This window comes from Ictalurus punctatus, chromosome 11 (assembly GCF_001660625.3).
Source record: "Ictalurus punctatus breed USDA103 chromosome 11, Coco_2.0, whole genome shotgun sequence".
Taxonomy (NCBI): Eukaryota; Metazoa; Chordata; class Actinopteri; order Siluriformes; family Ictaluridae; genus Ictalurus; species Ictalurus punctatus.
In genome coordinates, this window is record NC_030426.2 from 6,295,423 (window position 1) to 6,321,420 (window position 25,998).

At 40.9% G+C, this 25,998-nt stretch overlaps 1 protein-coding gene across 2 annotated transcripts in view; it reads right to left on the reverse strand.

Annotated features, from left to right (window-relative positions):
• slc12a5a (solute carrier family 12 member 5a) overlaps nt 1-25,998 on the reverse strand; it is a 185,283-nt gene that overhangs the window by 84,731 nt on the left and 74,554 nt on the right. Inside the window, exon 1 of one of the 2 annotated variants that reach the window (XM_017479484.3) lies at nt 24,976-25,497. The exons of the other annotated variant lie outside the window; for it this stretch is intronic. Coding sequence (XP_017334973.1) covers nt 24,976-25,030 — 55 coding nt within the window. The 5' untranslated portion in view covers nt 25,031-25,497. Of the gene's footprint in view, nt 1-24,975; nt 25,498-25,998 lie in introns of those variants that run through there. 2 annotated transcript variants of the gene reach the window in all.

The window sequence follows — 25,998 nt, forward strand, 5'->3', positions numbered from 1 at the left end:
ATTCTTAGTTAGCATGACAACTTCACTGATACTATAGCTGAAATGAAATGGACACTGCAAAGATGGAGCTCATACCAATTCCCTCTTAACTCTGTTACTGTCTTCTGTTGGTTTGGAAAGGTGTCAGATTCAATAGCATGCAGTAAAAATTAATGTGTTTATGAACACTTTTCAAATGGATCTATAGTCTCCCGATATGTTTCTCCAACCAGGAGGTACAGCTGACTTCAAAGTGTGTCTCACTCAGGGGTCTAGGCTGTTTTTTTCTCATTCTCACCGCGCAGTGCAACAACAAACCGGTCGGTTATTTTTTTTATGATGCATACTTTAACATAATCACATTTTATGTGTTATAGGAAGTTTAATTTACCTTGTTTCTTCCTCTAGCAACTGAAAGCATGTAACATTATAGCCTGTGTTGCACAGCATGTGTAACATGATGCATTGAATTACATCATGTGAGATGAGATGATGACCTTAAAACATTGTTAGGAGTTAGGAAGCAATTTTGTCAACGGAATATAGTCGCTGCATCCTACTTGTCAATAGTTGGAGTGTTATTTATAACATTGCAGTCTTGAAGTGGACCGACAAACGCAGGTGCAGGGTTTCTGGATTTATTAAAACCAACATTGCAAACAAAAGGGCTAGGCACTAATTGTGAAACGTGGATCAGGCTAAAGGGCAGGTGATTGGTAAACAGATATAAGCTACACAATGATAATGAGAATGTGAAGCAGGCTATAGGTGAAAACACTAATCAAGAGAGGCAGATGAAACCTCGTAATCGTCACAGAAACTGCTGGAGCGTGACTTCACAAAGTAACAATGATGATCTTCACAGTGTGTGCCAAAACCACCTCTGGTGTTTACTGCAAAAAAGCTCTATTTTGGTTTCATCTGACAATAGAACCCGATCTCATTTGAAGTTCCAGTAGTGTCTGGCAAAGAGAAAGACACTTGAGTTTGTTTTTGGATGAGAGTAGAGGTTTTTTTCTTGAAACCCTTCCAAACAACTTTGGTGACTGTAGGTGACTGACCCCAAGACGCAACTCCATCCATCCATCCATCTTCTACCGCTTACTCCTTTTCAGGGTCATGGGGAGCCTGGAGCCTATCCCAGGGAGAATCGGGCACGAGGCAGGGTACACTGTGGCCAGGGTGCCAGTCCATCACAGGGTACAATCACATACACACTCACACACCCATTCATACACTACGAACACTTTGGCCAATCAGCCTACCATGCATGTCTTTGGACTGGGGGAGGAAACCGGAATACCCGGAGGAACTCGGTTCACCCCGCAGCACGGGGAGAACATGCAAAGAGCCCCAGCCGGACCCTGGAGGTGTGAGGCAAACGTGCTGACCACTAAGCCACCGTGCACCCCCAAGACGCTTGAACCATCCTCTTCACAGTGTGTTGAGATGATATAGACACATGTCCTCTTCCAAGATGATTCATAACATTTCCAGGTGACTGGAACGTCTTAATTATTGCCCTGATGTTGGAAATGGGCATTTTCAATGCTTCTGCTATTTTCTTAGAGCCACTTCCCATTTTGTGAAGCTCAACAACCTTTTGCCGCACATCTCAGCTATATTCCTTGGTCTAACCCATTAGTGATGAATGACTAAGGGAATTTGGCCAAAGTATTACCTCATATTTATACCCCTGTGAAACAGGAAGTCATGGTTGAACAATTTCCTGTTCCTAATCACCGCGGTATACTAAAAAATGGGAATATACTTTAAATATATTTTTCTCATATGAATTCACAGAAGTGCCAATAATTGTTGTACACCTATGAGATTTAAAAAAAAAAAAAAAATCTAGATTGTATTCTTAACAACCTAAGACCTACAAGCTCCTGCTCCTGCAGCTATCAGATACTATATCTGCTATTCAAAATCGCCCTTTCCTGTCCACATCCTCTCCTGTCATCCTCAGTCATACAGTACATGTCCAGTACATCTTCCTTGACTCACCACTGGCTATCCCCAACCTGTCTTCTATACCATCGTGAAGCGGCTGTGGCTCAGGTGATAGAGCAACCCACTAATCGTAGGGTTGGTGGTTTGATTCCCGGCCCACATGACTCCACGTGCTGAAATGTCCTTGGGCAAGACACTGAACCCCAAGTTGCTCTTGATGGTAAGCTAGCACCTTGCGTAGCAGCTCTGCTACCATTGGTGTGTAAGTGTGTGTGATTGGGTAAACCAGCATAAAGCACTTTGGAACCACTAAGGTTAAAAAAGTGCTATTTAAGTGCAGACCATTTACCATATTCCAGTGAGAACTACTACATCCTTATGACTAACATTACAATCTGTTTCATAGAAACAAAATATAATTCTATTCTGTATCCTATTTTATGGAAGCACAAGTATGTACTTATTCAGTCAGTATCACACATGGTTGAGCCACATGAATGCAAAGCATTAATACTTACAACCCAATAACAATCTAGAAAAGCAAGCCCACACACACACACACACACACACACACAAGCATAATCTTTTCCCATAGCACAGTGCCTCACCATGGAGCCTGCTGCCTGACCTACTTAGATTGGTGACGTTTACTCCCATTACAGAGATCTGGCAACCGTTCAGCATAGCCATCCTTTTCCTTTTTTTGCTCTCTCCTTCTTCTTTCATTCTCTCTTTCTCTCCCCTTCTCCTTCTCCTAGTCTCTATCACTCTCCCTCTCAGTATGTACCGCTACCAAAGCTGCCCACCAGACAGCATGTCCTCCATGCACTACCATTTACAGCTCATTCAGGCTTTAATATTAGGCTGATAGTCTACATTGAATGAGTTCCCCCTATGTTCTGTACTTAAAACACAGATACAGACACACACATACACACACACGCATATACATTCACTTTAACGCACTGCTGTATTGATCAGATGGATATACAGACCCAGACAGAACAGACAGACTAAGCTGTCTCTAACTTGTCATATGCTTCTCTCAGGGAAAGAGAGGGACTCGCTAAGCTGCCATATTATCGGGTGTTTCTGTGCATGTCAAAGCACGTTACTGTCATAGAATCAAAATAGTCCAAATATCCTGACCTCAATTAATAACATACAGTATATTGCATATCAAGCACAACACAACAAGAATGATGAAATACTATATTTTTGCCTTGGCACACTCACTCCAGAACATAGTGTGAACTGAAAGTGTATTCGGAATGATAAATGTTCAATCCAATTTATAACATAACATGACTGTCACGTAATGGATGCACCAATGGAAGCAAGTGCAGGTATGGTTATTTAATGTTGCAAAACAAACCAAAAAGTTGCAGGCAGAGATCAGTAATGAAAACAGGCAAAGGTCAATTGATCACTCAAACAATCTAGAACAAGAAAGGCAGAGAATCAAGGTCAAGAGAATAAACAAAGTCAAAACAAAAATAACAACACGAGATCACGGCTTGGTAAACGACAGAGATAATATCAACTGAGCATAATACTTTGCAAAGACCAAGTGCTTAAGCAGTCTCTTTCATAGTGTGGAGTGAGTGTGCGTGAGATTGGAAACAGGTGTGTGTGTGATAAGTCCTCAGGAGAAGGTGACATTAGGAGTGGTAGTCGTCTGCCATGTTTGTAGTTTGTGGTGCAATCTGGGAAATGGAGTCGCTAGTTTACCATGACATGACAATAACAATAACAGTAAAGCATGGTAATTGTAGTTACTTGCACCACATCAAGCAAAAGCTTCAGGGGGTCCGTTTGTAGTTAACAGGATGCAAGGTAATGGTTAAGAAATTAAGTCAGTGGAAGTTAATATAAGGAATCATGTAGTGTTGTGCTTTTTATCCATGGTTTCTGGCTACAATAGCTCTGCTGCATACTCAAGATGGGAAAATCTAGAAAACAAATGTGGAGAAAGGCTGAGTGGTAAGATAAAGCTTTACTCACAATCCCAGTGATCACAGTGGGATCTTCACCCCAGGCCAATCTCTGTGCTTCTGTCTGTTTGAGATATCCTAGCTGCAACTACATATAGTGGAAGAAATAAGTATTGAACGCGTCAACATTTTTTTCTGTAAATATATTTCCAATGAGGCTATTCACATGAAATTTATCTCCAGACATCTGTATTAACTCAAGCAATGCAGAAATATAAAGAATTCACAACATTAAAGTCCATAAATAAAGTTATGTGTAATACAGTGGAATGACGCAGGAAAAAAGAATTGAACACGCTTAGAAAAAGCAGTTCTCCAAGGCAAGGTAAAGCAAGGAACCAACTGAAATCCGTAAGTAATTATACCTCCTATCTGTGCAAATTAATATCAGCTGGGTTAGTAAATTGATGGTCTATAAATAGGCTTTTTGTTACCAAGGTGTCACACAAGAAACATCTCATCATGGGTAAAAGCAAAGAGCTCTCCCAAGACCTTTGCAACCTTATTGTTTCAAAACATATTGATGGAATCAGATACAGACGTATGTCAAAACTTTGGAATCGTCCAGTAAGTACCACTGGGGCCATTATCTGCAAGTGGAAGCAACATCACTCCGTCATAAACCGGCCACGCAGAGGAGCTCCTCGCAAGATTTCTGACCAGGGAGTCAGAAGACTAGTCAGAAGAGTAGCCCAAGAGCCAAGGACCACTCGGAAAGAGCTCCAGAAACACTTGGAGGCAACAGGCGCCATCGTCACAGAGAAAACAATAGACAATGCACTCCACTGCTCACGCTCATCCCGCAAGACTCCATTACTAAAGAAAAGGCATGTCGAAGCTTGTTTAAAGTTTGCTACAACTCATCTGGACAAGCCTGTGAAATACTGGGAGAGTGTAGTCTGGTCAGACGAGAGCAAAATTTTACTTTTTGGCTGTGATACTACACACCATGTTTGGAGAAGAAATGGCACTGCACATCACCCTAAAAACAACATACCAACAGTGACGTTTGGAGGTGGAAGCATCATGGCGTGGGGCTGTTTTTCATCGCATGGTACTGGCAGACATCATATAATTGAAGGAACGATGAATGGAGCCCTTTACCAGGAGATTCTTGAGAATAATCTGCTACCGTCCACCAGGATGATGGAGATGAGACGTGGGTGGACCTTCCAGCAGGACAATGACACAACGCATACAGCAAAGGAAACTCTCAATTGGTTTCAGAGAAAAAAAATCAAGGTGTTAGAATGGCCCAGTCAATCACCTGACTCGAATCCAACTGAACAAGATTTAAAGACAATATGTTTAGAAGAACGAACCAAAATCAGAAATGAATACTGCGGCTGATTAATTTCTTCATACAGGAAGTGTCTTGAAGCTGTCATTACAAAGGCTTCTCCACTAAGTATTAAATAAATTTCAGTTAGTGTGTTCAATACTCTTTTCCCGTGTCATTCCTCTTTATTACACATATCTTCATTTATGGACTTTAATGTTTGGATTTCTTTATATGTGTGGATTTCTTGAGTTAAAACCAAAGTCTTCATGTGAATTTCATGTGAATAGCCTCATTGGAAATATATTTACTGAAAAAAATGTTGACGTGTTCAATACTTATTTCCCCCACTGTATACCATAAGTGGATCTCATTACACACACACACACACACACACACACACACACACACACACACACACACACACACACTGAATAAATATGGCTGATGATAAACAGTATATGCATATATCAGTGTGTGACACAAAAGAACAATAATGTTAACTGGAATAATCCACTGTGCCCAATGTAGCCTCAGACTCCTGTTCTTAGCTGAAGTGACTGGAACCCGATGTAGTTTTCTGCTATTGTGTGCCTGAATCTGCTTGATGATTCAGTGCATTCTGAGATGCTTCTCTGCTCACCACAGTTATCGTAGCCTTCCTCTCTACGATGGTCAAAATCACTGAGATCACATTTTAACTCCATTCTGATGTTTTATATGAACATCAAGATACAGCTCTTGACCTGTATCTGCATGATTTTATACATTTCACTGCTGCCATAGGATTGGCTGATTATATAATTGCACAAATTACCAGGTTTACTGGTGTTCCTAATAAAGAGGCTGTTGTGTGTATATAAATTCCAAGAATTTTCATTCCACATATACACAGTATATCATTGGTCTTTTCATGTATATATCAATAATTGAGGGGTGCTGACAAAATTACAGTAGATACAAATAAGGTTAAAGAAATGCTGGCACTTAGGAACGTTTAAAGATTTAAGACAATTTAAATTAAAAATGAAGTCAATTTAATGTCTCTGGGATTAGTGGTTCGATTCCCGCCTCCACGCTGTGTGTACAGAGCTTGCATGTTCTCCCTGTGCTTTGAGGGTTTCCTCCTGGTATTCCAGTTTCCTCCTCCACTCCAAAGACATGCCTTGTAGTCTGACTGGCATTTCCAAATTGTCCGCAGTGTGTGAATGGTTGTGTGAGTGTGTGCGCGATTGTGCACTGCAATGGGTTGGCACTCTGTCCAGGGTGTCCCCCGCCTTCTACCTTGAGTCCCCTGGGATAGGCTCCAGGCTACCTGTGACCCTGTGTAGGATAAGCTGTATAGAAAATGGATGGATGGATTTTTAGACAACTTTGGACTTTTTAAGGATCTGTGGACAACCTGTATAAAAGGATGTACATTGTACACTCATTTTTATACTTTTTAAAAGAGCAGTCATCATTGCAGTGTGAAATGTATTCTGCATATCTTGCATCTTTACTGTTGGGATTCTCCACACTGGACAGCACAGATGGCTGACAGCACCATCTGAAACACTCTGGGGTTGTCTCTGATCATTCAGAAGTGAAGTGAGTCCGTGTCTTCAACAGCTGGTAAAGAGCCCGAATGCTAACTAGACTGTTTAAAGAGCTGTAGAGCCCTCAATGAAACTTTTAAATCCTTCCCTGTATGACAGAAAGACAGTTAGTGATCATAGTCCAAACATGAGTAAACAAGGAGAATGTACATAAAACAGATAAGTCATTGTGAATAGGATATGTGAATGTTGTTGCATGCTAAGAAAGGTCAGCATAGATAGATAGATAGATAGATAGATAGATAGAGGCAGAGAGTGAAAGAGTGAACACCCAGTGTGAATTGATAAAAACAGCAGGTGAGAAGGAATTCAGTCACATCACCATGGTAACTGACGGTGCAGGAAAACAAGAAGACAAAGACTATACCACCACTGCCCAGACAAGCGACACACACACACACACACACACACACATATGCAAACACATACACGTACGGTGAGGTCATGGTGACTTTCCTCTTAACAACTCGGGCTTAAATGCAACTTCGGTCTCTTTGTTAAGCTGAGTGTGCTGTCAACATTTTCTCCTACTTACATTCCATCCGTGCTGAAAAACACAATGGAAACCATCACAGAAATTCTAATGGTTTCTACAACAAATACCATTACAAACTATCAGCTAACCATTAAAACCATTACCATTACCATTATTGGTCCTTAATTGTATCCACTAGACAAAAAATGCCACCAACAGAAGGTAACACATTACCAGTTGAGACAATCCATCCATCCATTCATCTCCTATACCGCTTATCCTTCCTTCAGGGTCACGGAGAAACCTGGAGCCTATCCCAGGAAGCATCGGGCACGAGGCGGGGTACATCCTGGACAGGGTGCCAATCCATCGCAGGGCACACTCACATACACACTCTCACACCCATTCATACACTACGGACACTTTGGACATGTCAGTCAGCCTACCCTGCATGTCTTTGGACTGGGGGAGGAAACTGGAGTACCCGGAGGAAACCCCCGCAGCACGGGGAGAACCTGAAAACTCCGCACACACAGGGCAGTTGAGATCATTTCCATTATAAGCATTAAAACCATTACAAATACTATAAGGGATTATACAAACTTTTCTTCAACAGGGACCACACCTGTGTTGACCAGGTGAGAACTCATCAAGAATGTTCTAGGGCAAAAAATTACCAGTGGTACTTATTGCAATCACTGTCACGTGTCACACTACACCATTTTGCTGGAAGCTTTCACCATGTTTTTGCACATGCACAAGAAGGTATCCAGGTGTTGGTCACTACCAGGTATTTGGGATTCAGAGAACCACACAGCCCTGATGTTTGAAGCTGATCATCATAATGTTGTCTGAGCAAACCAACATGTGGTGCTGTCTCAAAACTGATAAGAAAAAAACTGAGGGCCAAATGTGGCCCATACTGCTTTGCATCCTGTAAGGGAAATATCCGAAAGCAGACCTCGTTTGTTAGAAAAGCATTGCATCTTCAGCTTGGGAGTTCCTCTTTGTGACACAAGGACATGTTCCCATTTGTAGACCCAATTCTGAAAAACATGTAGCAATCCTTGAGGAATTACCACTAGGGCTGGTGTTATCAGTCCTAGCATCCTTAACAGAAGCCTGTACCACACATAGCAGCCTGGCTGGATCTGATTGGCAGGCATAATTGTGAGTATTTGCCACATGTTGGGGTCACAGGGAGGTTAGCATTCTCAGTGTTCAATAAATTATGTGGCCTGCTTACTATGTCATACATCACTATGTGACTTTTTGGAAGGCCTTGGCATGCATTCAAATTTACCACCGTTAGGAGGGGTGAAACACAACAAATGTTCAATGCAGCTTTAAAATGGTTTATTAGACTTCTGGGAAATTACAGGGTTATTCAGGGTCTAGTTAGATTCCATAAGCCTGTGGCTGAACAAGACAATTATGTAACATTACAGCAAACGCCATCTGTGTCCATATCCCTTAGTTTACAAATGTTCCTGCCTCTTCATATAGTCTTCCTTTTTAAAAGAGACACTATAAACCAGGGACACAGGAAGTCATTATACACTGAGGGTGCTGGAATGTTAAGCAGTATACAGTACATTTGACATGCAAAATCCATATACTGTATTATTATTATTATTATTATTATTATTATTATTATTAGTAGTAGTAGTAGTAGTAGTAGTAGTAGTAGTAGTAGTATTATCATCCTTGGGGGCACGGTGGCATAGTGGTTAGCACATTTGCCTCACACCTCCAGGGTTCGATTCAAACCATGGCCCTGTGTGTGCAGAGTTTGCATCTCCCCATGCTTCGGGGCTGTCCTCTGGGTACTCCGGTTTCCTTGCCCAGTACGAAGACATGCATTGTACGCTGACTGGTATGACTGATGTCCAAAATGTGTCCGTGGTGTATGAATGGGTATGTAAATGTGTGTGTCCAGAGTGTCCCCCACCTTGTGCCCCATGCCCCCTGGCATAAGCTCCAGGTTCCCCATGACCCAGTAAGGATAAGCGGTACAGAAAATGGATGGATGGATGGATTATTAGCCTGTTGCACTGTTGGATTGGACCCACCATCTCTCAGAATACAAGTAAGGCATGCATCGAGGCTCTTCTCTGTTTTGGCACCTAGGTGGTGGAATGAACTTCCACTAGATGTCTAAACAGCTGAGTAACTGGCAGTCTTCAAACAATGACTAAAATCTACCTCTTCATGAAGTCACTAAATTAACACTTTATTATTATATATATATTTTTTAAACTACTGTCTTATGTGTTTTTCATACTATATTATGTCCCCCAGCAGGATTTTAGACTGAGACTACTCTGAATCCCTGACCTAGTGAACCAGTATGAGGATATATTTATTGTTACAGACTTCAAAGCCCTTCTGTAAGTCGCTCTGGATAAGGGCATTTCCCAAATGTAAATGTATTATCATTATTATCCATCTATCCATCCATTCATCTGTCCATTCTCTATACCGCTTATCCTACACGGGGTTGCGGGGAGCCGGGAGCCTATCCCAGGGAACACGGGGCACGAGGCGGGGGACACCCTGAAAGTGGTGCCAACCCATCGCATGGCACATTCACATACCCATTCACACAACTGGAAATGCCAAACAGCCTACAACACAGAGTACCTGGAGGAAAAACCTCCTTATTATAATAATAATAATAATAATAATAATAATAATAATAATAATAATAATTATTATTATTATTATTATTATTATTATGTCAATATTATTATTGCCACACGCCAACAAAATAATACAGAATAGCAAATCTTTGTAGACCTTTTTAATTTGTCCCTGTCTGATCCTAATGGCACTCCTAAGGAGTATTTTTGTTAAAGAAAGGCACACTTGAAACGTAAACCATCTAAGCCTATAGATAAAAGACTCACAGAAAATGCCATTCTTAGATGTAAAACATAAATATGAGGTTTACACCAAGAGCCTAATTAAGGTGATAAAGATGAACTTCTAGTTCAAATGAAATGATGTCTAGTATTTCGCAATTCACTGAACATTTAATATTAAACATGTCTCAGTTCAGTAACTATTCCTATTTCATTTTTATTTTATTTTAGAGGATTTTAAATGTTTAAACGAAGTGTTGTCTTGGTGTACAAAGAGCTTGTGAGCGTAGAGTAATTAAAGGCCAGTGATTCTGACTGGTGAAATCAGGTAGCATTGGGCAGGACTGTAGACACACATTTTAAAGCTGACCTGGCAATTATGCGCTTTAGATACGAGATACCACTGAGAGAAAGGAGAGGGATTAGGAGGTGTTGTATATAATCTCTGATCAGAGGGAGCTGGGTGACTGGGGGAGGTGATGGATCAAGTGACCTTGCAGAACTAAAGGGATTAGTGCACACTGGTGGCTAGAATGGTTTGATGTTGACACTTTTCTCTCTCTCTCTCTCTCTCTCTCTTTCTCTCTCTCTCTCTCTCTCTCTCTCTCTCACACACACACACACACACAGTAACAGAGAGGCCGAACCATCAGGGGTGCTTGTTCTGGAACAATATGGCACTTTAAGTGTCAATGTGATTTTTTTCTCTGTCTATTATAGACAGCAGGGAACATGACACTAGGCCTCAGATTCTTATGACAACAGAGTGAGGGTCTTTTTGATATGGAGGATTATGCTGGTCTGAGCCAAAGGCTACCATGTACCATAACTAACAGAGGGCACGGTAGCACAGTGAGTAGTGTTGCTGCACCACAGCTCCAGGGTCCCCGGTCTGGTTACTGTCTACGTATTTTCCACATATTCTCACCGTGTCTGTGAGGGTTTCCTTCGGGTTCTGACAACTATAAAGTGGTTACTGAAGTTTCCTTATGACTTCATTTATATGGAATCCAACCAAATCTCTTACCCTCCTTAGAAACAATAGTAATTTTGAATGAGACTAACGATAGTCAGGTTGGATGGTTTGAAATTTTTTGACATTTTATGCACAGAATAACTGACAGAAAATCTTTTTGGCACGGGGGAAGGCTTTGACGTAACAACGTTTAGCACCTTGAAATACACTGCATCACACCATTTGACCATCACACCACATACAGTGCCCTCCACTAATATTGGAACCTTTGGTAAATATGAGCAAAGAAGGCTGTTAAAATTGTCTTTATTGTTTAACCTTTTGATCTTTTGTTCAAAAAATTCACAAAAATACTCCTTCCTTTGCCAAGATAACAGCTCTGAGCCTTCTCCTTTTGTGGACCAGGCCTTCTTTCCTGACCTCAGCCATAACACACTTATGGCTGAATGTATAGAAATTCCATAGCCACATTTCAAAATCTATGGACATTTTGTGTGAAAGTACAAAGCCTTCCCAAAAGAACAAGCACATATTGGCATGATGGTCAGGTGTCTATATAGTGGACATGTAGTGTATGAATGTAGAAAACTTTTCCGTACCGCTTATCCTATACAGGGTCGCGGGGAGCCTGGAGCTTATCCCAAGGGACTCGGAACACAAGGCGGGGGACACATCAGATGAGGTGCCAACCAATCACAGGGCACAATCGCACACACACTCACACACCCATTCACACACTATGGACAATTTGCATATGCCAATCTGATGACAACACATGTCTTTGGACTGGTGGAGAAAACCGGATTTCCCAGAGGACACGCCCGAAGCACATAGAGAACATGCAAACTCCACGCACACAGGGTGGTGTAGAAATTTTAATAGTGGCAAAGTCTTTGTGATTAAAATATTGTAATTAAAATCTGACAGGATAAAAATATTATTAGTTCCATTCTGAGCAAACACAAAGCTTAAATAAACTTGAATTTCTCCCCCAAAAGAAGTCTGAGAAGCTGAGATTGACACAAACTCTGAGAAAGAAATTAATTGTTGTTTTGAGAGGAGTGTGGACACTCAGGCTAAAGGCAGTATAGTGAATCTCATACTTCTAGATACTTCTTGAATGACATGTAGTATTTGATAGATTTCTGTGACTTACCTCGAAATCACCACAAGATTACTTGCACTTTTTTAAAAAGAAAAAGTTGTGAACAACACAAAGTGAGTTTTAAAATTTTCAACAACAGCCCATTTTTTTTTATTCTCGCAAGTTTTATTATTTCCCAAGGACCTTTAGGGCCAAGAAATTTAAAATTAGATGGCTGCTGTGGGTGTTACAGATGCTGGATGCAGATTTAGCTCGATAGGGCAATCATATACAGAAATATGAGTAAAGTCTACTTTGAGAGAGAGAGAGAGAGAGAGAGAGAGAGAGAGAGAGAGAGAGAGAGAGAGAGAGAGAGAGAGAGAGAGAGAGAGAGAGAGAGAGAGAGAGAGAGAGAGAGAGGTGATTGGAGCATGGGAGAGAGGTCTGGCGAGATACAAAGTATACATAAACAAGTCATGTACTCTTAGGAATAAAGGGTCCATAAAGAGAGGAATGTCTGTGTGTGTACGAATGATCACTTTTAATATGATGGATTTCACATAAATAAAATAATGCTTTCAAACACATCAGTTAGCCAAATACTTAGTTTTACACACACTCTCTCACACACACACACACACACACACACACACACACACACACACACACAGATATTAGTGTGCAGGCAATAAGATCATGCTGAGATGTGGGTACAAACCGATTTGATCCCAGCAAAAACAAACAGAAGACCTCGTCCAACCATCTCCAACAGACTGTTTGTCTATCCGTCTCGGAGACTCTCTGCATGATGTCTAATGTATACTTTCATATGGCTATATTTAGTAATCTGTCATTTGCATTAGCATCGGCACTAGTTCTGTAATTAGAAAACTGATGCTTCAGACTGGGAGTGTGTATGTGTGTGTGTGTAGTTTGATAGAGATTTTGGCAGCGAATGCAGGCAGCCGAGACTTTGATCTCTTTCACACTCCTCAGTCCTGCCCAATTACTCTGTACCTGTTTCATTCTGCTCCCAGTTCCTATGCCTTTATTCCAACCTCCTCCTTTGAGACATACATCATATGACAGAAATAAGCAGTGGACACACCCACACACACACACACACACACACACACAAACTCTAATGTGTTTTGGGCACTGCAATAGAATAAAAAAAAGGTCGGTGCTTATTTAATCAAACACTTGAGTGTGTAGGTTGCATGGTTATATACACCAGAGAAATCAACAGTGTTTTTCCAGCAAACTGATTGTGTACACAAAGTTAGACACACAAACTACTGACGCAAGACTGCGCTCCTAGGGACACACGCCTATCGTTTATCACACATATGGCTCAAGGCACTTTGCCAGAAAGTGGGCAAAAATGTGAACAAGAAGGCACTGACAAAACAACTAGCAAGGCTGGAATAAGTGTCACGTCAGTACACAGATCAGCACAACAGCAAACGTTTCAGTATTGTGAGCTCTAAGACATTATGATCTTTCTGTTCCTTCAGATAAGCAGAGGAGATATGAGAAGGTGTGTGTGTGTGTGTGTGTGTGTGTGTGTGTGTGTGCGCGTGTGTGTGTGTGAGTGTGTGCATGCAATGAGGTTACCATCTAGGGCCAGAGAAACCTTGCTAGCACAGGGTAACCATGGTAATGCATACTGTCTCTTTCTGCATTTCAGGGAAGACAAACAGTTTGTGCAATCATGTCTATAGGTCTATAGGTGTGTGTTATTATCCAGAGGCACAATTGGGAGCACACGGCATTTAGACAGAATTTAAATCATGTAATCATGCCATAAACTGCTCACAAGTGTTCTTTGTACTCACTTTTTTGTATTGATTGTTTTTGTATTGAATTTAATGTATTACTCCTTTATTTTCTGCATCTCTATGCATTTATTTTTCATGCATTTAACATGTTCTCATATTGACCAGCACTAGTCTCTAGCATTTCAGGTTCCAAATCCTTAAAGATTCTCTAAAGCAAGGGCTCTCAAACTTCTTGTAGATAGAGACCTGGTTGTAAAATACATTCCCCCTGAAACTATTGAAACAGCATGTCCAATTCATTTGTTTTTGCTGTAGACTGAAGACATTTGGGTTTGAGATGAAAATATGAATATGAAAAGAGAGTTTCGTATTTCAGGTTTTACTTCCTGGTAGATGTAGTTTGTCCTGTTAGATTGATTGTTAAATAGCTCTGAACATCTACTCTTGGTTTTAGCCTTCAGTTTCACCTGTGAAGTCTGCATTTCTTGTTAAAAGGATAAGCCAACAGGAAGATCAGAGAGCTGTCTATGGGAGAAAAGCAAGCCATTTTGAAGCTGAGAAAAGAGGGAAAATCAATCAGAGGCATTGTACAAACATTGGGCATAGCCAATACTACAATTTGTAATGTCCTGAAAAAGAAAGAAACCACTGGTGTAATGAGCAACAGACACCGAATGGGTTGCCAAGGAAAACAACAACAGCTGGCGACAGAAACATTGTGAGAGATGTGAAGAAAAACCCAAAAACAACAGTCAGTGACATCACCAACATCCTCTATAGGGCAGGGGCGAAGATATCACAATCCACCGTTCGAAGAAGACTTTGACAGAAGAAATATGGAGGCTATACCACAAGATGCACACCACTTACGAGCAGTAACCATCAGAAGGCATTCGCAAAGAAATACAGAGATGAGCCACAAAAGTTGTGGAACCAAGATTAACCTCTACCAAAGTGATGGAAACGCCAAAGTGTGAAGAAAGAAAGGCTCATGATTCAGAACATAAAACACATCTGTGAAACATGGTGGTGGTACAGTAGCGTCATGTCTTGGGCTTGAATGGCTGCCTTTGGAACAGGCTCTCTAATCTTTATTGATGATGCAACTCATGATGGTAGCAGCAGAATGAATCCAGATGTTTACAGGATCATTTTGTCTGACACTTTACAGAGAAATGCATCCATTAATCAGGAGGAACTTCATCATGCAACAAGACAATGATCCAAAAGACATCGCCAACTCAACAAAAGACTTTACCATGGGAGAAAAGTGGAAGGTTGCCAAGTCAATCACCAGACCTTAACCCAATTAAGCAGCAATTCACTTCCTGAAGAGGAGACTGAAGGGAGAAACCCCCAAAACAATTGAAAGAAGCTGCAGTAAAAGCCAGGAAAAGCATCACAAAAGAAGAAAACACAATTTGGTTGTCAGTGAGTCACAGTCTTGCAAGTAATCTTAATAGCCACTTAAAATTAAACTGATGTTACGTCCACCCACACGTGAGGTTTGTGCCAGAATGGCAAACGTAAACGTGATTAAGCAAAGAAGGCTGTTTATTTGAAGTCCATGTTAAATTTTTGCCACTGAGTTCACTGTTTTCAGTTTCAGAGTGTTTTTCTTCTTTCTCATTGTATATTTTTGTTTGTTTCTTGAAAAGTTACATTCAATACTTTTGGCACAAATTTAAGGCCATACTCACCCATCATGAGCGCAGTATCAGCTCTGGGCTCATGGCTAATGAGCTGCTCAGTATGTGCACAATGACAGAATTGATGAGTGATAGCAGAGTGCACAATGCAAATTTAAACAGGAGAAGAAAGGAACAGATAAAGTAAAAGAAAGTAAATGATAGATGGATTTTCAGTTACATTTGTTTGTTTTAACCATCTTGATTATCAGACCCTATCTTACCAAATAAACAACACAGCAACTAGTCCAGGCTCTTATCTCAAAACTGGACTACTGCAATGCACTACTCCTGGGTCTCCCAGCCAGCTCCATCAAACCCCTTCAGATGATTCAGAATGCAGCAGCATGCCTTGTTTTCATCCAGCCCAAAAGAACCCATGTCACACCCCATTTCATCTCCCTCCACTGGCTTCCTGTAGCCTCCCGCATCAAATTCAAGGCCTTGGTATTCACTTAGAAGACCTTATCTGGAACAGCACCCTCCATCCTCAACACTCTCCTTGAGGTTTATGTTGCCTCACGCAATCTGAGCTCGGTTAACGCCTGACGCTTTGTAGCGCTTACTCAGCGTGGCTCAAGGTCCCTTTCCAGAACCTTCAAACTAACCGTCCCTCAGTGGTGGAACGAACTTCCTACCTCAATCTGTCACTATTTTCAAAAAACAACTAAAGACCCACCTTTTCCATGAGTTACTTAAGTAACCCCTAACCTGACAAACCCCCAATTTATTAAAAACAAAAAATAATAATAAAAAAAAACTTACTCTCTAGAGCTCTCACACCTCTAATTTGCGCACTTTGCTTTCTAGAACTTTATTAAAAATCTTGTATAGTAGCACTACTTGTATTGTTCTCCACTTGATATAGCACTTTGCTTGGATTTCCTCATTTGTAAGTCGCTTTGTATAAAAGCATCTGCTAAATGAATAAATGTAAATGTAAATGTAGGTAGGTCTAATTCACATCAAATTCCAGGATGAATTCTAAAACAGATGTAGGTCTGAGTGCTCAGGGCGTCATTACTTATGAGACGTATTTTAGTCAGATGGTATAGAAGTGGTTAGCATGTTCGCCTCACACCTCCAGGGTCAGGGGTTCGATTCCCACCGTGGCCCTGTGTGTGCGGAGTTTGCATGTTCTCCGGTTTCCTCCCCCAGTCCAAAGACATGCATGGTAGGCTGATTGGCATGTCCAAAGTGTCCGTAGTGTATGAATGGGATGTAAAAGCATGGGATGTGGGATGGGATGTAAAGGCATCAATCTCTCCAAGCCACATACAACAATCAAAACCCCAAACACTGCATTATGTGATAAAGTCAGTGTCTACAAGGACATTAAAAAAGCAGTCCAAAACCATATTTTCGAAACAACAACCATCATTTGCATAAAACAACTGGCAAAGAGGAACAAGACAGAAAATTGGTTGCCATAGATAGAGAGTGCTGACAGATAGAATGGTATTGTGCTAGGGAAAGAGAAAAAAAAAGAGAATGAGAGAAAGATGTGGGTGTTCTCTGTGTAACCATCACAAATAAAGCTTACTGCTGCATAATTACACTAAATGCTGTCTCCATGTTACACAACTGTGCTGTGCTAACTCCTTATTCCTCTCTTCTAATAATGACAAAGGGAACAGTATCATAAGCCTGAGGAACAGATAAGGCTACTGAATTTCCTGAGCAAACAGAAACACAAAGTTATTGAACATCTTCAAAAAAAGTGCACTATGTGCGACGGAAACTAGCATCAGTTTCATCGATAGTGCGTCGATGGAAACTCTGTGTTAAAACTCTATGCTAGTGAGAATATACCAGTGGATGGGTTCAAATCCCAGGACCGCCGAAAGTTACCATGGATAAAAGTGTCTTTCAAATGTTTAAAATGTGAAATAAAAGTGTATGAAGGTATCTTGCTCTTCACCGTTGCTATAGAATCCACCACATCATGGTCAGAGCTGAACAAATCATAAATTCACTAGCTAGTCCACAACGTGCGTAAAAACTCCAGTATGCTGCCCAGTTCCATAATTTAGTTGCCTTGAAACCTAAATGACCAGTTTAAAAGTGGTAGCTAACACAATATAATAACATATGGAGAGTTAGTTATCAATTTAAAATGACAAATATATTGTTCATCATTATGTAGCACATCATAGTTTTGTTTGCAGCCACAACAAACATTTTGGCTGTGAAATGTTGTGTTTTTGAGATATTTCAGTCTGACAAACACTTTAGTTTTATCTAAATATATTAAACCATGTGGGGGCATGGTGGCTTAGTGATTAGCAAACCAAAAAAATCTCCAAGTATAACAGCTGATGAATTGCAGAAATTAGTTGCGTCTTGGGGGTGCACGGTGGATTAGTGGTTAGCACGTTCGCCTCACACCTCCAGGGTCCGGGGCTCCCCCTTGGGGCTCTTTGCATGTTCTCCCTGTGCGTAGGGGTTTCCTCTGGGTACTCCGGTTTCCTCCCCCAGTCCAAAGACATGGATTGTAGGCTGATTGGTATGTCTAAATTGTCTGAAATGTGTGTGTGTGATCATGCTCTGCGATGACCCCATCCCAGCCTTGTGCCCTGAGCCCCCTGGGATAAGCTCCAGGCTCCCCATGTCCCTGTGTGGGATAAGTTATTTCCATAAGGTATGGAAAAAGGATGGATGGATAGATATTTCGATCCGATTACATCGACTCTTATATAAGCAGGACAGTTATTGTATATGACAGAATTATGTTGGATCCAAAACACTTAAAGCTTAAATGTGTTCGAATGCTGCCCTCGAAGTGAACTTGCAACTTTTAATTCCACACCAATAACCACTGAAAACACCAATTCTTCTCAATTTATGCAGTGACTTGAGTTAATGCAGTGACTTTAAACCAACATGGCCACACACACTGTGCCCCTTCTCTTCTTTTAAATTAGTTTATAGCAGTATTGACTTCAGATCAATTACTATACAGTCACATTACTTGGTTAAATCTGTAACATTGACCATACTATTTGCTTATTTTGAGAATGTAATCATCAACATTAGAGTTATCACTAATGTTAGCTAGCTAGCCTGTTGCTTAGCTACTTGCTATTGTCTGCTGTTGTTGCTGTGCTGCAATTGCAGTGCAAAATGTTGCAAGACTGTATAATGTTCACTGTAGTAGAATAGTACCTATAGCCACTCTCAATTACTAATTGTAATTGTAAAAGTGAGGTTAAAGTAGCATTTTACATGCTCACTGCGTACACACACTTCCATTTTTTTCACCACTTTGCACGTCGAATGTGTTGAAGTGGGAAATGATGTTATTGCCACTAACACCACGAACGTAGCATAAGTTTCTACACTTCCAGCTTTCAAGTTTGTTTCCACGATCGGAAAAACTGGTTCTCATCCTACTGCATTTTCTCACATTCCCTACCTACCATTTTAATAACAGGTGACCCCACATGAGTCCACCCCTTTCTCTCTCCACCTCCTTTCCTGTAACACACAGTCCCTCCAGGAGTTTGCAATTTTGTGATTGCAGAAATGAACGCACAATCAAGCAAACTCTGCAATATTCGGAGGAGCTTGCAAATTTTTAAAAATTACTGTGGATTTTCCGCAGATTTGACGTCATCACAATGTGCATTCAACCAAAGCTGTTTTCAATTCACGTGCATCGAACATGAGTACAGCTATAAGGTCTCATTTACCAACAAACATCACTGCAAAAGGCCGTCCAAAACAATTTTGGCAATTCTAGTAGTTTCCACAAAACAGCACAAAAAACTCAGCAAACTGCATCACAAATTTTGAAAAAACCTGCGGCAAAATCAAATATTTTTGGCTACAACACACACACATATGCACACACACACATACACAAAACAGTACAGACTGATTACAGCAAATTAGTGTTCATATTAACAAATTAGTATAGCAAAGTACAGCCTGACATTATATACAGCTGCATCTCAAAAAATGTTAATATCATGGAAAAGTACAATTATTTTCTGTAATTTAATTCAAAAAGTGGAACTTTCATATATTCTAGATTCATTACACATAACGAGAATTATTTCAAACTTTTTTTTGTTTAAATCTTGATGATTACAGCTTACAGCTCATGGAAAAACCCAGTATCTCAAAATATTCGAATAAAGAATTTATAATACAGAAATGTCGACCTGAGAAGAGCTCTAATCAGCTAATTAACTCAAAACACCTGCAAAGGTTTCCTGAGACTTTAAAAAGAACTGGAATGTTGCTCAGTGGTCCAAAGCCCTCTTTTCCAATGAAACTAAATGTTGCATTTCATTTGGAAATCAAGGTCCCAGAGTCTGGAGGAAGAGTGGAGAGGAACAGAATCCAAGTTGCTTAAAGGCCAGTGTGAAGTTTCCAAAGTCAGTGATGTTGCCATGTCGTGGGTTGCCATGTCATCTGCTGGTGCTGGCCCACTGTGTTTTCTCAGAGTCAATGGCTGCTTCATTGCAACAGCAGTCTCTGTGGTGATAGTACTCCATCACACAGACACACTCACACACAGACACACTCTCTCTCACACACACACACACACACACACACACACACACACACACACACGTTCCCACCTTCATAATGATCCAGTTTGTTAACTACTAACATAAACACTCAAGGACCAATCCAACTACAGAACATTTTTCCTTCCATTTAAATGTGATATTATTCCAGAAAACATGGATTTCCCCTGGGGGATCAATAAAGTACTCTCTACAGGGAGTGAATCTATTATTTGTTGATATATTCGACAAGGTCTCTTGATGCCAATTGGGTAAAAATACAAGAGGACTTCTTTTTCTGACCACACTCAGGGTAGAGAGAGAGATGTGCACCCAAAATGCAACCTTCTGTAACATTTGTCTTTTTAGTAATTACAAACCTCTTCCACTGAGCCACTTCAGAATGAAACATGTGAATAGGCCTCTTTGTACCTTCCTTTCTTATGACGAAAGCTTGCCATAATTAACTTGAAATTAATGTTCATATATATTCCCTTTAATATAGATCCTATGATCTTTTAATTAGAGTAACCTATTTTTTTCCTTTCTTCTCTAACCAATTAACCAGTGCTATAAATGGATTTCTTCATACACATGTAAATGTGTGTGTGGGTGTGTGTGTGTGTGTGTGTCTATGTGTGTGTGTGTGTGAAGCAAGAAGACGTTAGTCCTGACCCGAGCACAGGATGAATGAAAACAGGCACGGCAGTGTTACCATTTCAGATAATCAGATCTCATTAATCAGCGCTACACTCTGCCAGGCTAGTGTATGTGAGGTTATGAGTTTGTGTGTGAAACAGGTGTCCAGTTCCTCTTTGGCTAACCCTGGGTGACCAATTCATCATTTACTTCAACCAATTTTCATGACGATTCATTAGACAAAGTGCCACATGGATCTAAATCTATGATGATTTAACAGGTGGTAAATAAATATATTGAGTTTTTTTTTTTTCTCAGAATTTTTTTTTTCTAAATTAAGGTCTGAGTGGCATTACAGGAGAGGTGGAGCTACACACACACACACACACACACACACGCACACACACACACACACACACACACACATACATCCTAACTTTCTTTCTCATGTAGTACTTTGACACATAAAGTGCTTTATATCAGAAATAAAATAAAAACTATCCAAAATGGAAGTGACTCCTGATAGGGCATTTAAGTGTGCACTCAGCCGAAACTACATCATCATTAATGACTTTCTGCAGCAAACTGGTAGGAGACTGGAGAGAGAGAGACAGAGAGAGAGAGAGAGAGAGAGAGAGAGAGCGAGAGAGAGAGAGAGAGAGAGAGAGAGTGAGAGAAAGAGAGAGAATGGTGATTTCAGCATGGGAAAGAGGTCTGGAGAGACAGAATTGAGAGGTACTTCAGAGAGAAGTACACATAAACAAGTCATATACTCTTAGGAATAAAGAGTCCATCAAGGGTACGCACAATAAAAAGTACTAAACTATATCTTTCCTTGTTGCTATATGACTATAGTGAACATTTAAAAATGATTTAAGATACATAATTGTGCCATAACGGCCATGGATGCACCTTAAATTATTTTTTTTTTTTTGCGTACAGTTTTAAAGGTTTTTAACAGTTTTCACTACATATACTGTCCCAGGTAGAAGATACATACTAAAAGCACAAAATACCTTCTCTTCTGCTTTTCTTTCCGAGAGTTCTTTGGATAGCTAAGTGTTCTTCACACCTAAGTGTTTTTTTTCCCCCCAAAGTGGATAGGTGGATAGTTTAAAAGAATATATTAATGTTTTGCCGACTCAGGTAGAAGCCTTTCTACCTCCTGCTTAAACATATAAAACACACAAACAAACAATTTAAAACTATTCAAAATGGAAGGTGTATTTGAAGGATGATTTAATAAAACATATATTTGTATAGAATTTTGCAACTAACTACTTCACACTTGTGGCATGATGGGTATGTGGGTTTCCCAGTAGCCTTTGCCTGAGAGACTGAGTTAGGTGTTGAAATATACTGTTAAATCCAAGAAAATTGCGATTATACTGTGTAGTATATTGATTATTACCTTAAGCTGTGAGAAACGCTCTACTCGTAGCTAGTTAGGTATAGGGCTGAGTGAAATGACAAAAGAATAATATTTTGATACATCTGTATGATATACAATATGTTTCATGATATATAGGTTTGTTAACAAATTCCCAGCAATAGTAACAATACTTTAATTTGAAAATTAATTATTTAGCTTTGAAAAGAAGGAGGGGGCAAAGTGGCTTTGTGGTTAGCACGTTTGGATCGTGCCTTCGGATTTGGGGATTAAAATCCTGTCTCTGTCCTGTGTGTGTGGAGTCTGCATGTTCTCTCCGTGCTTCAGAGGTTTCCTCCATGTACTCTGGTTTCCTAACCAGGACAAACACATGCGTTGTAGGCTGATTGGCATTTCCAAATTGTCCGTAGTGTGTGAGTGTGTGTGTGATTGTGCCCTGCGATGGCACCCTGTCCAGGGTGTCCCCCGCCCTGTGCCCCGAGTTCCTGGGATAGGCTCCCCATGACCCTGCGGTATGGAAAATGGATCTTAAAGATCTTAAAAATCTTTAAACATTCAGCTGCTTCCAACCACTTTATCCTGGTCAGAGCCTTTCCTGGGAACAGTGGATATGAGGCAGGAATACATCCTGGATGGTACACCAGTCCATTGCAGGGCACCATGCATATACATCCACACAATTATTCATGACTAGGGCAATTAAGAGTCACCAATCCAACTCTTTGCACCTTTGGAGGAAACAGGAAAACCTGGAGGAAACCCACGCTGATACAGGAGAACATGCGAAACTCTACACAGACAATAACCTGAGCTCAGGATTGAACCCAGGTCCCTGGAGCTATGAGGCAGCAATGCTATCGTGACACTCAATTGTTTTTTTATTATTAAAATATATTGCAAAATCTCAATAAAGTGGATTTTGATATAATTTATGAAGATATTTTATATTGTCATAATGTCCAGCTCTAGTTATAAATTTGTCAGTGCCTTTAGAAATAAAATAAATACAGGATGTATTGTGCAATCCGTAGACATGTTCCTTCCTGTGTGTTACCCGTCCTCCTTTACTAAATTTCACCGTTAGGCAGGGTCTAGCGGTTAGGAAGACCAAGCAAATTTGTATTATTCTACCGATTAAAGTGAATAGAAACAAGACCAATTTAGCAAAAGATGCCAAAAGAGAATAATTAGTCATGTGTGAAAATTGCAAAGAAATGACAAACACCTGGAGAGCAAGTTTAATAGACCACTTCATAGGTACCTGTACTCGTCACCCAATGATTGAAGAAACCTCATAATAATATTACTAATGATGATAACTGAAAACAATGACACAGCCCTGAAGAGCATGTTCAAATCAGACCACTGCTTGGATGAAAGATGAATCTATGCTCCTTATTTTTCCCCCTGTTGAGTGAACAGCCGACTCTTCTCTCGATAATGAACAAAATGGCATAATCAGATGGCATCTCATGAATACGCTAACACGGAGGATGTTGAATGCATCTGGAGACGAATGCCTGTCATTGTGTCTGCGTGAGATAGTAAGACTCTCGCCCCAATCTCCTGATAAAGCCACTCAGGCTGTTACTCAGTGTGTAATGAAGAGGACAAATCAGCACCATGGACAGAGGCACACTTTCATACCACACAGAACTGAATACAGCTTTTGGGTTGTAGTCTGTGGATGTACAGTATAATGAGGAGAATAAAATTACTTTAATGTTGTGGGTTAAGACAAAAGATCAACTTTGTGCCACAGTGCTTTGTAGTCACATTTAGAAACAGGGTCTGCCACACTTACAAGCTGGAAAAGATCCGTGATACGCTTATTTAGCTTTACTCTCTCATTCTAATTTTAACTATATATACACAGTGTATTTACATATGCCATAGACTCTACCATGTCAAAGATATGAACATACACCCCACCCCACCACCACCACCACACACACAGAGCTTATGTAATTTGATTTGCTCCACATAAAAGGGGGTGTGATTAATGGCTTCAGTGTCATATGCTTTACGCAGCCCTCCAGTGATCCAATAAAATCTGTAGTAATTGAGAGAAAGATAAATACTCATGAATATTAAAGTATATTCCATATCATTGAAATTTGCCAGTACAAGTAAGATAAGGTAGTGAATGGACTTGTATTAGCCTAGGGTCAGTGCTGTTAGCAGTACTGTAATACTCCGCCGAGCTATTTGTGGAATGCTGTTCTGAGGGGATGAGATTTTGCAAAAGGTTGAGTGATAGCACTACTCGGAACCTGCAGCTTCGCCAAACACAGGGCACGCGAGCCACTTTACGGACGCAACTCAGGGAAGCTCGGTGCTGTCCGCGGTCGCTCTGGGAAGTGTGTCATGAGTGAGCACTAGGGCATCACGCATAAACAAAAAACCCGATTACTATTCTAGTCATGGCACGCATGCAGTAAAAGAGGAGAGTAGGATCCGATGCAGGCAGCAACAGCAGAACACACCCCTCCTACTCTCTTTTTCTCTCTCTCTCTCTATCTCACTGCCTCACCTCCTCCTCCTCATCCCTCCATCCTGTGTATGATCTGTCCATTTAAGCATGACTGGGTGACTGATTGTGTGTGTACAGCATGTGCATGATTGTTTGTATAGGGTATAAATGTGCATGCAACGCTTGCTGGAGTGTATGCTTGTGTGTGTGTGTGTGTGTGTGTGTGTGTGTGTGTGTGTGTGTGTGTGAGAGAGAGAGAGAGAGAGAGATTCCACCACTCACCCTGGATGTTTGCTCCCCCCTCTCCCTCCTCACACTCGGTGAGGTTGTTGAGCATCGTGGCTCTCAGCTTCTCCTCGTTTCCCTGGTCCCTAGAGTTCCCTCCAAACTGTCCCCGACTGGTGGAAAAATCACGCGCTCCCACCCAAAAACAGGGACAGAAGAGAGAGAAAGATGGACAGTCACCTCCTGTCCTCCTTTCTTTCCCTGCTGGGGGTGAGAAGAAGAGCAGCACGGTAGAAAAAACAGAGAGTGCGCCTTTTCTCTCTGTGCTGTTTCTCTTCTTGCTGTCGTCCCCCTTCTCTCTCTCTCTCTCTCTTTCTCTCTCTGTTCCCTCTCTCTCTCTCTCTCTTCAGGAGGAGGAGGATATCGTAGAGAGCAAGAGCGGCAGGAGTTAGATGATGGAACGCTCTCGCTCGCTCACCCGTTCACACATACAGAGCTGGACACAGACATGCTCTTTCACATTCACCGACACTATGATCAGTGATCACTGTGATCAGTGGTCCTGAAGCTTAACATGATTACTCCCTGGGCTTCACCATAGTGTTCACTCTCCTCAGAAACCGAACAAGAGAGAGAGAGAGAGAGAGAGAGAGAGAGAGAGAGAGAGAGAGAGAGGATGGTGATTGGAGCATGAAAGAGGGAGGAGAGATGTCTGGAGAGATGCAGTAGACAGGTTCTTCATCTCTTCTCATCTGATGTTTGTCAAAAGGTGATTACATAGAACCTCATTCTCCTCTCTCTCTCTCTCTCTCTCTCTCTCTCTCTCTCTCACTCTCTCTCCCACACACACACACACACACACACACTATCTCGCTCTCTTTCTCCTTCTGTTGACTGTCTACATGGCTGGTTAGTAACCAGCCCTGGCTCATAACACTTTTCATTTTGTATTTGCAGGTTTGTATATGAAGAACACAAGATGTGATCATTATTCAAATGCAAAGGTAGGAGGAAGAATCACAACTGTTCATTTGCATACATCAAAGCATAATGTCCTGCGGCACCTACAAGAGGCATGAG